The sequence below is a fragment of the Sturnus vulgaris genome, chromosome 9, assembly GCF_052056855.1.
Source record: "Sturnus vulgaris isolate bStuVul1 chromosome 9, bStuVul1.hap1, whole genome shotgun sequence".
Classification (NCBI taxonomy): domain Eukaryota; kingdom Metazoa; phylum Chordata; class Aves; order Passeriformes; family Sturnidae; genus Sturnus; species Sturnus vulgaris.
Window position 1 is genome coordinate 8987703 of NC_142251.1, and position 12951 is coordinate 9000653.

The 12951-nt window shown below is 48.8% G+C and overlaps 1 protein-coding gene across 1 annotated transcript; it reads left to right on the forward strand.

Annotated features, from left to right (window-relative positions):
* Positions 1 to 3365: 3365 nt before the first annotated feature.
* On the forward strand, positions 3366 to 11538 carry TMEM275 (transmembrane protein 275). The gene is made up of 2 exons (XM_088169758.1): positions 3366 to 3764; positions 7550 to 11538. The coding sequence occupies exon 2, from the start codon at positions 7640 to 7642 to the stop codon at positions 8186 to 8188; it is 549 nt and encodes a 182-aa protein (XP_088025884.1). The 5' UTR covers positions 3366 to 3764; positions 7550 to 7639; the 3' UTR covers positions 8189 to 11538.
* Positions 11539 to 12951: the final 1413 nt, after the last annotated feature.

The window sequence follows — 12951 nt, forward strand, 5'->3', positions numbered from 1 at the left end:
TATCTCCAGATGATTTAAAAACCTGTAACAAACCACAGAAGTGTTCTGGTAGACCAGCAGATCAGAGGGTAGAGGCAAAGCTTTAGTGATGCTGGATGTCAGGCTGATGGTACCTATTGTTCTGCCTCAACAGCTGTCGGTATCACAGATTAGGAGGAGTGGCAAACCTAGAGCAAGCTCTCCTCCCCAGGTCATTCCCAGTGATAACATCGTGTGCCTGGAGCTGCAGCTGGTCTGTTGTGTTTCACAGGTCCAGCTGTGTCTGTGTTCTGGGTCTGAGCACATTAATACTGGTGTTGTCCACCAGAGTCCTGTGGTTTTAATTACACAATGTACAAGGAGGTGTGTCCTTCATGGGTTTAAATCTTCTGCACAGTAATTTCACAGCTGCCTCTAGGAATGACAAATACTGATTTTTTTTTTGCCTCCTTTTTGATGCTATAGACACATAAACATTGCGGAAATTGGCCTTAGACTGTTCTGAATTTCCAGAGGCAGCACAGAACCGTGGATCTGTGAGGATCCTGACATAGTGCAAACTTTCACACAGATATGGTGGCATTTAGAGCTGGTTTGGAGCAACAGCAGGCTCAGCCTGGCATTTCCTTCCCTCAAGAGGCAATTAAACAGTAAACTCACAGAGAGGTGCCAGATCTGGAGACCTCATGGAAATCTGCAGGGGGAGGTTTCTGCAGTGACCTTTGTCTAATGATCTAATTAAGGGCCATAACTCCCCAACACTGTGTCTGTGACGGGCATGGTTCAGCAGGCAGCAGCATGGGCTGTGCAGTTTGCTCCTGTTGTGCTGAGGGATCAGCACAGCACTGCTGCCCTGCTGCAGCTCTCGTGGATGCTGCTCCTGTGCTTTCCCTCGAGTACCAGTCCCAACCAAAATCCTTTGAAACCTCTACGGAGCATTCTCACCCTTGCCACCTTTTTTCAGTCATTCTCAAGTGGAGGAAAACCCCTCTATAAGCAGTGTGATGTCTAAGGGCTTTATTGTGGCACTCCCCATGCTGACCCGCTTCAGGGCAGGACGTGGTGACACTAAAGCCCAGCCTTGGTGGGTGCAAGAGTGTCTGAGACAGGTTTCTTAGGGCTGAAACCGGAGCCAGGAACTCGCAGTGGGAAAAGACAAGCAGGCAATGTTTCCTCACATTTAGAAATTTCTGACTTCAGCTAATTTCTGAATTCAGCAGAACCTGGGAACAAACAGATTCTCCCAGAGGAATATTATTTCTAGTCGGCACAGCGTTGGGATCTTTCCTCTAAAGAAGGCAGGGCTTCTGAGTTCCTGGCAAGTTTGAAGCTAGAAACCATCAGTCTGGCAGAAACCCCTTGGCAAATCATAAATGCTCATGAGCTATCAAAGCTCTGCAAGGAAATGAATCTGCTCTGATTTATACCGGTGGGAAATCTAGCCTTTAATTTTAGTTCTTGAATTAGCAGTTGTTTTAATCACATGAATGCAGTCTGTCAGTTGTCAGGGCCACATATGCGAAACACAGAATTACTGCTTCAGTGGAGCCCGAAATATGTAACATTTCAGTGTAGCCTTTTTGGGGGTTTATGGACCATTAAGAGGAAAGTGTGATGGAGAGTCATGCAACAGCCAAAGGGAAGCAGGAGCAGGCTTCTTCATCACTGCTTTGGGCAATTAGGGAACAACTGACAGGTCATTCAGTATTAATTGGCCCCCTTGGAGCCTGAGCTTTATGAATGCTATTACACAAAGTGAGAGCAGTGGGCTCGAATCAATGACCCTGAAGGTGTCTTTCCCTCTGACAGCCTCTGTTCCTACATAAACATGGCTGATTGGACTGTTCCTGCTGGGCTCTGGGGTGTTACACCAGGAATGAGCACAGCCACTCCAGTTTTCTACCCAGCAGCAGTCAGCAAACACAGAACACCAGTTCTGCCACACCTGGAACTGTCTCTCTCAGAGGTGCCAGGGGGAGATTTTCTCCACAAAATCTTCCATTGTACACTCTCTCATCACTTTTCTGGTAGAGTTGAGTACACTGAGCAATTTTGAACTTCCTGTTACAGGTCCAGGGAATCCCTAGAGGAGACATTGCATCTCTGGAAAGGTCTGAAATGAGATTTCCCAGTTATTTCTTTCTATAAGCCCAGGCAGCCAACATATCTGATCAGTGCTGCTTTCCTGATACCTTCCTGCCCTCTTGCTCAAGCCATGCTGTGTGCTGTTGGCATTACTCAAGCTAAGGATAAAACAGAGTTGTGTTCCTCAGCAGAGACTGAACTCCTTTCTGCAAAGTTTGGTTTTGCCAGAATTTCTAGGCTGACCTGGAAGGTGAAATGCAATATGGTGCTGTAGAGGATGCTGCTGTATTAAGAATCCTCAGGCTGAAGTGGTACTTGGAGAACAGAGAGAAATGTTCATTCCTCCTCAGTGATTTCTCTTTTTGACCCTTGTTTTTCACTGCCTCTGTTACCTTTCTCCCCTCTCTCTCTCTCATGAAAGCAACAATCTGAAAGACAAGGGAGCATGATTGATGTTCAGTGAGCTCCAGCCTGGTTCATAGAGCATTCTTCAGCAATAAATTAGAGAAGAGCCTGTGCTGTCACTGGCAGCAGCCAGGCTGGTTACAGCAGTGTGGGCATGGAGAGCAGACGAGGACAGCTCAGCATCAGCACGTCTTAAGCTCTGGGAGAATTATCTATACTCCATCCAGTGCACAGCTCACAGTTTGCCATGCTCCCTGTGCTCACCAGCTCTGCAAACACAGATTGGCTTCTTAATAATGGAGTTAAGATTTGGCTGTGCTTGCAACAGGGTCTAGCATGAGGCATGGTTTTGGACCAACTACCTCTAAGTGTACCATAGATCTGACTGCTCATTTGAAACATTGGTTTTTCATCTGGGGATGGGTTTTTAAATTATTTTTAGCACCTCCCCGCACTCTGGACGTTGCACCTCTGGAGGTCCTGTCTCAGCACCTCTCACTACCAGCAAAGACTCTCCGCACGCATCCCTCCCTCCGGCATCCCCCCACCATCCAAAGGCACAGCGCACGGGGGTTGTTTGTTTTTTGTTTTTTTTTTTAATTCTTTGCGTGCGTTTCAAACCTTTGAGAGATCCGTGCCTCTCTGCAGCACCGGAGAGCCTCCTATTCCTTGGCATTTGGCATCGGTGTCTCCTTGTCCGCCCCGGGGCCGCGGCTGACCCTCGGCTGGGATGCGCTCCCGGCTTTTTCCTCTCCCTGGGGGAAAAAGGGGCTGTTCTGCTCCGGGCACCTCTGTCAACTGAAGGGGGCGGGAGCTGCAGCCTTGAAGTAGAAAAGGAAGAAGGAAAAGCAGCGGGGAGAGGGTGCGCGGTGCCGGACAGCGGTGGGCGGTGGGCTGAGCCTCCCGGGCACCGCGGGCTCGGCGGGGAGGAGGAGGAGGCAGGGGAGGATGCGGAGGGGCAGGGATGCTGCGGCTGAACACCCATCTGCCTAAGGACAGCAACATCGCCCTCCGAGGGGAAGGAAGAAAGTGGGGGGAGAGCGGCGGAGCTCGCACAGAGCCCGCGGAGCTTTGCCAAGGACTGCCCGCCTGACACCCCAGCAAAGTTTCCCGAGCTCGGTGACAAGAGGGGAGGGGGGATGTGAGATCCTTGTCCCCGCAGCGCACAGCTGGGCTTCCAGCCCCGGTTCTGCTGGGTCTAGCCATGGCTTTGTCATCCCCGACTGAAGGGTGAAGGTGAGAGCCGGGGCAGCCGCTCTCTCCATCGCCTTCCGTGGCTCCACGCTCCAGCCCAGGTAAGTATCCTCCCCTTCCACCACCGAGGCTCTCTCTGGCCCTGCCAGAGTTTCCCAGCAGTTTGCCAGGAAAAAAAAAAGTCTTGTGCTTCTCCTGGTAGCTAAATGTTGCGTGCCTGTGTGTTTGTGAGCCTGCCTGTGTGTGGGGTGGTTATAGCTGTCTGACTGCAATTTCAGTTTGCTGATCACTGTCATTATTTTTCTGTGCCATCACACCTCTGGAAAGGAGACTCATCTGTGGTCTGTCAAATATTTTCATTGTGCTGCTGCACTGAGACGGTGTGGAAGGATGACAGCTCAATTTCTCACCACTACAACTAAGAGGGAAGCGTGCTTAGCTGTACATGCGGCTGGTGCTGCTGCTATGGCTTCAAATGATGCTCCTAAAATGCTGGCTGAATATGTCAGTATGCCCTTCTAGCTCTAGGAACTCTTAGAGATATGGAATTAAAGTCTATCTTTGTCCCCCTGAGAATATAGGGAGGGGTGGCTATTCCCCTGGAAGGAGTCATTATAGCCTCTGGATTTCCATCATGCCAGCTTGAGTGTGCAGCTTTTATTTTTGCATAGTATTGCTTGCAGTAGTGCATTTCAAGCTGAAATATTGTTTGGAGAAGAAACCTACACTCTAACTGATAAGAAAATAACCTGTTTCAGACAAAGAGCCCAAAGAGAACTTTTTCCACTCCTGATGAAACAGAAGTTGGTCATTTTGAACAGAATAATTTGGCTGAAAAGTTGGTAATTTTTTAAGACATTGATTTCACTGTAGCAAAAGGTAAAAGCTGCCAGATATCCTCAGGCAGGTCAGCAATGGGAGCTGACCCACATCAGCCCATGCTTGTGGCTAAGAAGTGGAAGGAGAAGCATCAGCCTGTGCTTTAGGAGATGACAGAAGAGCAAAGATGCTTCTGTGGTACATGACAATCAGAATAAACATGGACCTTATGTTGTCATGGGGCCTTGTTAGGTAGAGGATAGCATAAGGCATTCTATGGCTTTGGTTTCTTTTTTGCTTTATCCTCCACTGCTCTGTGGCTTTCTCATTCCCATGTAATCTGGTTGTCTAACAGGAATCCCTTATGTATAATCCCTGATGTTTCATATGGAGATCAACACAAAAGCAACCACTGATCCACTTTCTAAGTGTTCACAGTCCAAACATTTCCATGTGCTGTTAGTTACCCTGAGGTGTTTGTGCAGATCACCTTCTAGCCCTGCAATCATGCTCGACTTCCAAGATCTTCTGCCCCCAAGCTGATGGGAGAGGTTCTGGGCAGGAATCTCCAGTGAGTCCATTGCTTTCTGCTGGGAAAGGGCCATTACCCCATGTAGGTGCTCCAAGCAAAGAGGATTGGAAAGAAGTTTTGCCTTGGACGTAGCATGGCCAGAACACTGCTGGTGCAGCTGCAGAGAGTGTGACAAGCTTAAGCTCCTGTGCTCAGGGATCTGTAATGATGAGCAAAAATTGCCAGGCAGAGAAAAAGAGCTATGAGGGACCATTCTGGGTGACATCACTGCAGACTTGAAAGCAGCCAGAAACCAGCAGGGTCTCTTTGGAGTGGCTACAGATGCCCACTGACAGATGGGATGGGCAACAGGTTGAAGTTCCTCTTGAAAATCTCAGTGGCAGCCAGACCTCTGGTGATGCCTTGCCTAAGAGCACAAGCAGCTGGAATGTTTAGTGTCCTGCTGGAGCCCAGCTGCCTGGCTCTTCCAGGAGGGAGAATTCCTTCAGACTGGAAGCAGGTGAATGCTGAGAAGCCAGGAGGAAGAAAGCTGATTGAGTGAATCTGTGCTGTTTTCTAACCACAAGAAGCCAAGCTTTTCAGCCACAAGAATGCCCCGAGGAGCATTTTGCAGTGGGATAATTTTGGGTAAACCAAAGGGAAGAGCCACCCTGGCTGCAGCCTCTGTGTGGTAAAGGTTTGGACTGGCGTCTGCAGGAGCTGGTCTGCAAACAGTGGTGCAAGTGTGTTTTTAACCAGAAGCTGTCTTGCTGCTGGTCCAGGGCTGGTGAAGGAGGCAGAATCAGGGCTCCAGCTCCCATCAGCATGCCAGGGTTCCCAGGCAGAATAAAAGGACACTGCTAGGGAAACATGCATATGTGTTAGCCTGGCTGATGGAGAAAATGCCCTTTCTCTCTCATACACTCTCAGTATCCTGAAAAATCTTTGCCTGCTGAGAAACCCCTCCTCAGTCAGGCATCCCCAGATGAGGAAAGATTTAATCCTTTGCATCTCTGCCTGTCAGCTCCAGCTGATATCTCACTGAATAGGAACTCTGCTGAAAGTTGACTGCTGCACACATTCAGGTCCAAACAAAAGCCCAAGCCAAGGAAATGAGATATGACACCCGACAGAGCAGCAGAGAGCTTTGCCTCAGCTGGAGGTGCCAGAAAATTTTATAACCTAGGAAACATGTTGAAAATGCCCGGCTGATCCCATTGGCGTGTTTCAGTGTGATGGGTGATGGCCTTTTATTTGTTGATTTGGGTTTTTTTTATTTTTAATTTAGTGGCTACAGAGTGTTGATAGCACAACAGAGATTCTTGGCTCTTGCCATAGAAACTGAGTGGTATCAGTTTTTCTCTGACAACACTTCCGAAAGGGATTTGACAGGAGAGGAGGGAAGAAGCTAGGGAGCTAGGCAGGGGAGGAAGGAAGAGCAGACTGCTATTGTTTGCAATCAGGCTGGGAAGAGAAATGTTCTCCTGCCTGTAAAATCAAAGACATCACCAGCAAACTGCTGACAAATTGGCTTCTGGCAATTTGACTTCCCAGCAAGTACGGCAAACACAAAGCCAGCTCTCATCACATCCAGCAATCTCCTCCATGGAGAAGCTGCTCCTGTCAGTCAGTGTTACTGCCTTGGGTCCTAGACAGATCCCCGTACAGTCTCTTTTTCAGCTTCACTGTCTCAGTTTCCAAGAGCATCCATCATGGAGCTGATATTGCTTGTGCTCAAGCCTTATAGAATTTGGGTTTATGGTTGCTGAGGCAAACAAGATTCCCAGTCCCCTTCTGTGGGGTCTCCTGTGATCACCAAAGATGGTGAGATGCATGGCAGAAAGCATGGTCTAACTGACAAAACACCCACATTTGCTCCATTTTATTATGGACTTGTATGACTGAAGGTGTCATTCAGTGTCTCTGGATGGCATTTGTATCACTGAGCATTCAAGTGTTACTTGCTCGAGTGATCTCCAGGTCAGATTGCCTCTGTAGTCAGCTCAGGCTCCCAGTAGAGACATCTTTTGGGGATGTTCTGGGTCGTCTTCTGGGACCTTTTATTCCCCACTGGCTGGAAATGAAATCTGGATGACTCATTTCAATTATTGGAAAACTGAGACATGGAGCAAAGTGTCCCCCTTTCTGTCACAATTGTGGACCATTACTAATTCAAAAATATATCACCCTTGTACTGCAGTGAGGGGTGTTCAGGGCAGTCCTGGATTCTGTTATTTTGGGCAGGTATTGTGTGGGTGGTGACAAACACTGTGAGACCAGCTATGGCACATGCTCTGGGCATCATACACTTGGATTTACCTGGGCATCATCCACATGGATAACAAAGGACATGGAGCACAGTGGGCTCATGTGAGAGCCTGAGGGCGACCACGTGTGACCACCACAGTCAGGGAGAATTCAGCCTTGAAAGCAGGCTTGGATTTGTGCTTAGTTGCTGGCACCAGCAAACCCAGAGAAGATGCTGGTCACCAGGAATGGTGGGGGAAATGTGCTTTGGTTCATTGCTCTAACAGCTGCTGCTTCGTTCCTCTCCAGGATTTCAAGGCAACAGGAGACTGGAAAGAGCCTTCTCAACAGAGCATTCACCCTGTGAGGACTGAGGTGACCTCCAAGACTCTTCCCAGCATGTTCAGTGAAAAGAGCAGCGCCTCTTTGTCCCAAAAACCCACCCAGAAAAAGACCCGACCCCAGGGCCTCCCCTCCCCTGCTCTCTGCTGCGCCTGTGGGCTCTGCATCATGCTAGCAGGGATCAACATCACCTTAGTGGGAGCATTTGCCTTTGGGACCTTCCTCCCTGTCAACAACCCTCCCATCATCATCGGACCCATCTTGTTGGTGGTGGCCTTCACGTTCTTCGGTGCCTGCTGCATCTGCAGCCGCAGGCCCCCGGCCCATGGGGCCCGGAAATCCAAACCAGGTTCAAACATTGGGCTCATCAAACCTGGCAACACAGCCTTTGAAATTGAGACCAGTGAGCACACGGTGCAGGACACCACTGCTGTCCAGCTGAGCCCCACAAATTCCCCCATCTCCTCCAAAAAGTCCACGCCGGTTCACGAGAACGCCAAGGCTTGCAAACTCTTCACCATGGAAGGCAACGGGCCAGTGGCCAAATACACCACAGGAGGAGAGGCCATACAGCTCAACCTGCCCAGGGACCTGGCCACATCCTAAACACGGGCAAAGCTTTTGTCAGCAGCCAGCCAAACGCTGCCACGGGTGGTCTGGAAGTGTACCATCACTCAGAGGTGTGGGGAAGGTGCTTGTGAAAAGCCAGCAGACAGCCAGGTCTCTCTGAACCACTTTAAGGGAGATGGATGCAAGAGCAGGAAAAAAAAAAAATCCAGATTTTTGTTGAAACATGCCCATTATACAGTTTTAAAAAGAAAACTGATAATGATGCTGCTGTGAAAAAATGATTTCAGTTCCTGGAAATGTGCTACCATTTTTGGGGAGCAGACAGGATGAGGGGAATGAATTAATTTGTCTGACATAATGTGGAAATGTTGGAAGGAGAGTCTACATGGGACTGACAAATGACAGCTCTTTCTTCTCAGAAGTGAAGCAATTCTTGGACATAAAAGAAGCAGGAATGCAGTAAATTACAGCTTTCTGCCACTCAGTCACAAGAAGATTTCAGCATTTTTAGTGCCAGACTTTTTTGGCAGTAGGGACAAAGCTATGTCTTCGCTACTGAAAAAGCAGTGTGAAACTATCTCCCCTCTGTTGAAAATTCTTGCCCCATCTTGCCCTCATTTGGGTGATTTTACTGCCCATTCTAAGAGAAGGAACCACAAGGATCACAATTAGCACTGGTGTTTTCCTCTCATCTTAATGAGTTTGAGTTGCAGCTGGGTTACTCCTCACAGTGTATTTCTTGGAAGATCAGTCAGGCTGAATCCTTGGTGATGAGCTCCTGGGGTAACCAGAGACTAACAGGAGCCTGCAAATTAAACTTTTGGGCCATGATTATGTATTGAGTACTAGGCAACATTCTTCCCATATTTTTGTGGAAGGCTGGCCTGGGACACACCTCAGGGCAGGGGGTAGATAACTGTATGGGCTTCAGAACAGCTGTGCTGGAAACTGGTGACTGCATCACCTTCCCTGAGCTGAATGTGAGACCCACTGCTCAGGAGTGGGTCCTTGCTGCAGGACATGGGCTGCTCAGTGAGCTCAGGGGCTTGCTAAGCAGTGGGATGAGTTTGCAGAAGAGAATTTATCAAGCAAAGACACCCCATCTGCCTCAGAAAGACCCTAATCTGATGGAATAATGCTGCAAAGGATTTGTGCTCTTCTCTGGGTGACTGTGGCTGGGAACACGGTGCTGTGCTGATGGGCTCTGCTCTGACTCCTGCTCACGTGTAGGATTTGGAACCAGTGTGGGGGAAGGACAGCACTGCTAAGCAGGACTTGTGGGGGAGGGCGGGGGCAGCAGCAAGAGAGTGGATTTTGAGTAGGAATGACTGCACAGGCCCTCTGTTTACGGTAACCCTATATTTGAAATGAGACTTTTGTGACTTTGAATGACAAGGAAATCACCTGGACCATACCAGATCACTACAACAGGATCCAAGTTCTGACCAGGCTGAGAGCAAGGTCTGGAGAAGAACATAAAGGCGGGGAAAACCAGGATGCTGCTTGCCCAAAGTGCTTTCCCAGCTTCCAATGTGCTATTGCTTAGGAGCTTCCTGAGCTGGAAGTGGTGCCTGTATGTAGTAGCCCTGAATGGATTTCTCCTCCATGAAATAATCCATTTGCACCTTGACTGTCAGTTCTCATCATTTGTGATCCTGCAGCAGGGAGTTGCACACTTTGGCTTATTTTCATCCTGCATCCTACTACCTCCCTTTGATGGCCCAAATCTCCCACGTTAGAAGGGTCAGCAAACATGCCCTTGCCACCACTGGGGTTTTCTGAGATGTGTTTTCCATGTCATGTTCCCTCCAGTCATCTCTTTCTTGCAGTTCTTTACGTCTCTTGTAGCCAGAGGGAGGTAACACTTCCCATCTAGCCCAGCATCAGCTGCTTGCTTGGCTGAGGACAACACAGTTTTGAGGCTTTAGCCATCAGAAATCCATGTAGAGAGAGGTGGGAGGGCTGAAGGGGAAGTGCTGGAGGTGTTGTGGCATGGCCAAGGCTCCCTTGGGCCACCAGGTACCTCTGTGTGACCAGGCTGTGAGAGCCATATGGATGCTGTGCCATGGACCACGTGTGGCCATGTGGGAGCTGGAGAGCAAAGCCATGGTGCTGTACAGGCCATGCAGGAGGTGTCCTGGCTGCTCTGGGGAGCCACTGGGCAGCTGATGGTCCCTGCAAGAGCCCAGGTAGCATGAGGTTGAATTGAAATAATTCCTTGAAAAAAGGTTAACCAAAGAGTCGTAACATGAATCCTTGAGTCCTCCAGCAAATTTGCTGCCTCAACAGCTCCTTCTCCACCAAGGAATTACATCTTGATTTCAGCAGGGCTGGTCTATACTCGTTAGGAGGAGAAGGGTGTTCATGTAGGGCTGGGTAGATGCAGGTTCAAGTCTTTGGTACAGCCTCCACGTCCTGAACAAGTCATTGACTCGTGCTGTGAGAGGGCAAACACCTGCACCCAGCTCCATGGAAAGCTGCTGTAAGGATGAGCATTGCCAAGGAGCAGGGTTAGTATTGGCACACCTGGATCTGGAGATTGCTCTGAGGTGGATGGGTTTGTACAGCCTGGTCCCTGTGTGATTTCCCTTAGAGTTCATTTTCTTAGGGAGCTCTGCTCCCAGCACTGCCTGGCCTTTGGAATTCAGGAGCTGCTGTGCTGAGAACAAGGCTCCCATGTTTTTTACCTGCCCATGAGTGCTGTAGCAATTAAGCAGAAGAGCTTGTGATGTAGGTTTGATTCCCAGCTTGCTGGCCTCTCTAGCATACAACAGCTTGGAAGCCTTTTAGAGGCATTTCCCATGTGAATATGATTATTGCAAGACTTTTCTTTGAGTAATTAGAGAAAAAAAAATTAGTAAAATCAAGTGATAACCATACAACCCATTTCTTTGTTTGCTGAAGTCTTGAAAGCCAAGTCTGGAGAGCATCCTGGAATCACTCCTTATCACAGCTGCCCTGTGAAATGCTACCAGAGATAGATAAAACGATGCCTGACCAAGAGATGACAACCAGCAGAGATGGTATCTGGGCAGGCAGAGGGGTAGGACCAGTGAGATACTGATCCCCTGGTGTGGTGGGTGTGCCCACCAAGCTGTGACCACAGCTGCCTGCCCAGCAAGGTGGCCATGAGAACATCAGCTGCCTTCCTGCTCCTGCCTTTTCCTGTCTTTTGTAATTTCCATGTCTGTCTGTCTGTTCACCCCCATGATCAGCTGTGCCTAATGTTGTGAATCTTGTGCCTCCTTGTGTAGTGGGAGATAAGGAGAGTTCCTAGTTCTCCAAGTCAGCATTTCTGGTGTGAGTCTTTTTATAAAAATTGCTATCTCCGTGTGTGCAATGTGGAGTTTGGAAAAGACAGACACATTAAAATAATTGCACTCAAAGCATTTGTCCTGCCTGCTTTGTCATTCTAACAACCACTTTCTTTATCCCAAGACTCTGTGTGCCTCAATCCTGTCTGTGCTCATTTTACCTCCTGCTCCTCACTCTCCTGCTTGTTTTCCCAGACAGTGCAAGCAGCTGCAAAGGAAAAAATGTCCCTAAGAATTCACGTTGCTTCTCGAGTGCCACTTTTCCTTTAAGTCCTGGTTGCCTAAACACTAGTCCCACTGGAGACTCCCACTGTCACTGCTTTGACTAACCAAATAACCAAATTCAGCCTTTTTTGCCTGCATGTGTGTGTTTAACCCCCAGCTGGGCACCTGAAGAGGCCAGATGTGAATTGTGAGCCTCTGGGCTCTCAAGGACACTCAGGTGTCTCAGGTCACTCCTCTCAGGAGGAGCAGGGCTGTGGGCTGGGGTGGGTGAGGACTGTGGACTGTTCTGATTCAGTGTCTCTGGTGATGGAGGACTGGACTGGATTATTTCAGCTGATCCTCCCCAGTCCTGGGTAGAAATGATATTTAATTTGTGGTGCAGGGGAGGGGTGGGAGCTGTATCTGTGTGTCCCTGTGTGTCCAGGATTGGTGCTGTCACCTTTCTGTGCTCGTTCTGGGCTTAGCCCAACAGGGTCTCTTGGAGATGAGTCAAGGAGGGATAGCACAGTGAGAATAAAGAGGATTTGAGAGCCTTGCAAATTCACCTCGCCAAAGGGCTTCTCTCCCATGTGCAGCCAAGTGATTTGAGAGGAGAGGAAATCTCTCCATTCCAGGCAGCCTGGCTGGTTAAAGACCTGAGAAATGAGCTGGCTAAGAAGACTCCACTGACAATGTGTGTAAAATGAAAACCTTTTCCCTTCAGAAAGGATTTTTTTTGGCCATTGGGAAAAACTCCCTGGAAAGGGTTTTCTTTTTTAAAAGTGGGACCAGAGAGAAAAGCACAGAGGAGGGTCTGCTGAGCATCCACTGCCATCCTCCTGGACTTGCAGCCTGTAGCATTCCTGCCACAGTAGCTGCTCTGGACTAACCTGAGCTTCTCTTTGCATCTGGAAGAATAAACCAGGAACATTATATGAAATGTAATTAGCTTTTTCTAATTTCCAGCCCAAATTTATATGTGGCTGGTTTATTTCCTTTTATCCTTGTACCAACAATGGCTTTTAACCAAGATACCTTTTAACCTCCTGGAAGTTTTTATCCCTGAAACATTTTGGGTTTGCTGCAGATCTCTTAGTCCTTTTCTTTCCTTAGGTTGAGCTGGCTGACTCCTTCCATCCTTCCCTCCTGTGAAATGCTCACCTTTGCCCAGGAGCCCTTACTTCTCTCTGCCTTATTCCTCTAATTTTGGCTCAGGAGCTCCATGAATGCTCCTGAACAGCCATTCTTCTGCAGGACTCCCAAGTCCACAACAAAGTGCAA

What these genes read in the sequence shown, in the direction of transcription:
- TMEM275 (XM_088169758.1), top strand. Translation starts at nt 7,640, where the DNA reads ATGTTCAGTGAAAAGAGCAGCGCCTCTTTGTCCCAAAAACCCACCCAG.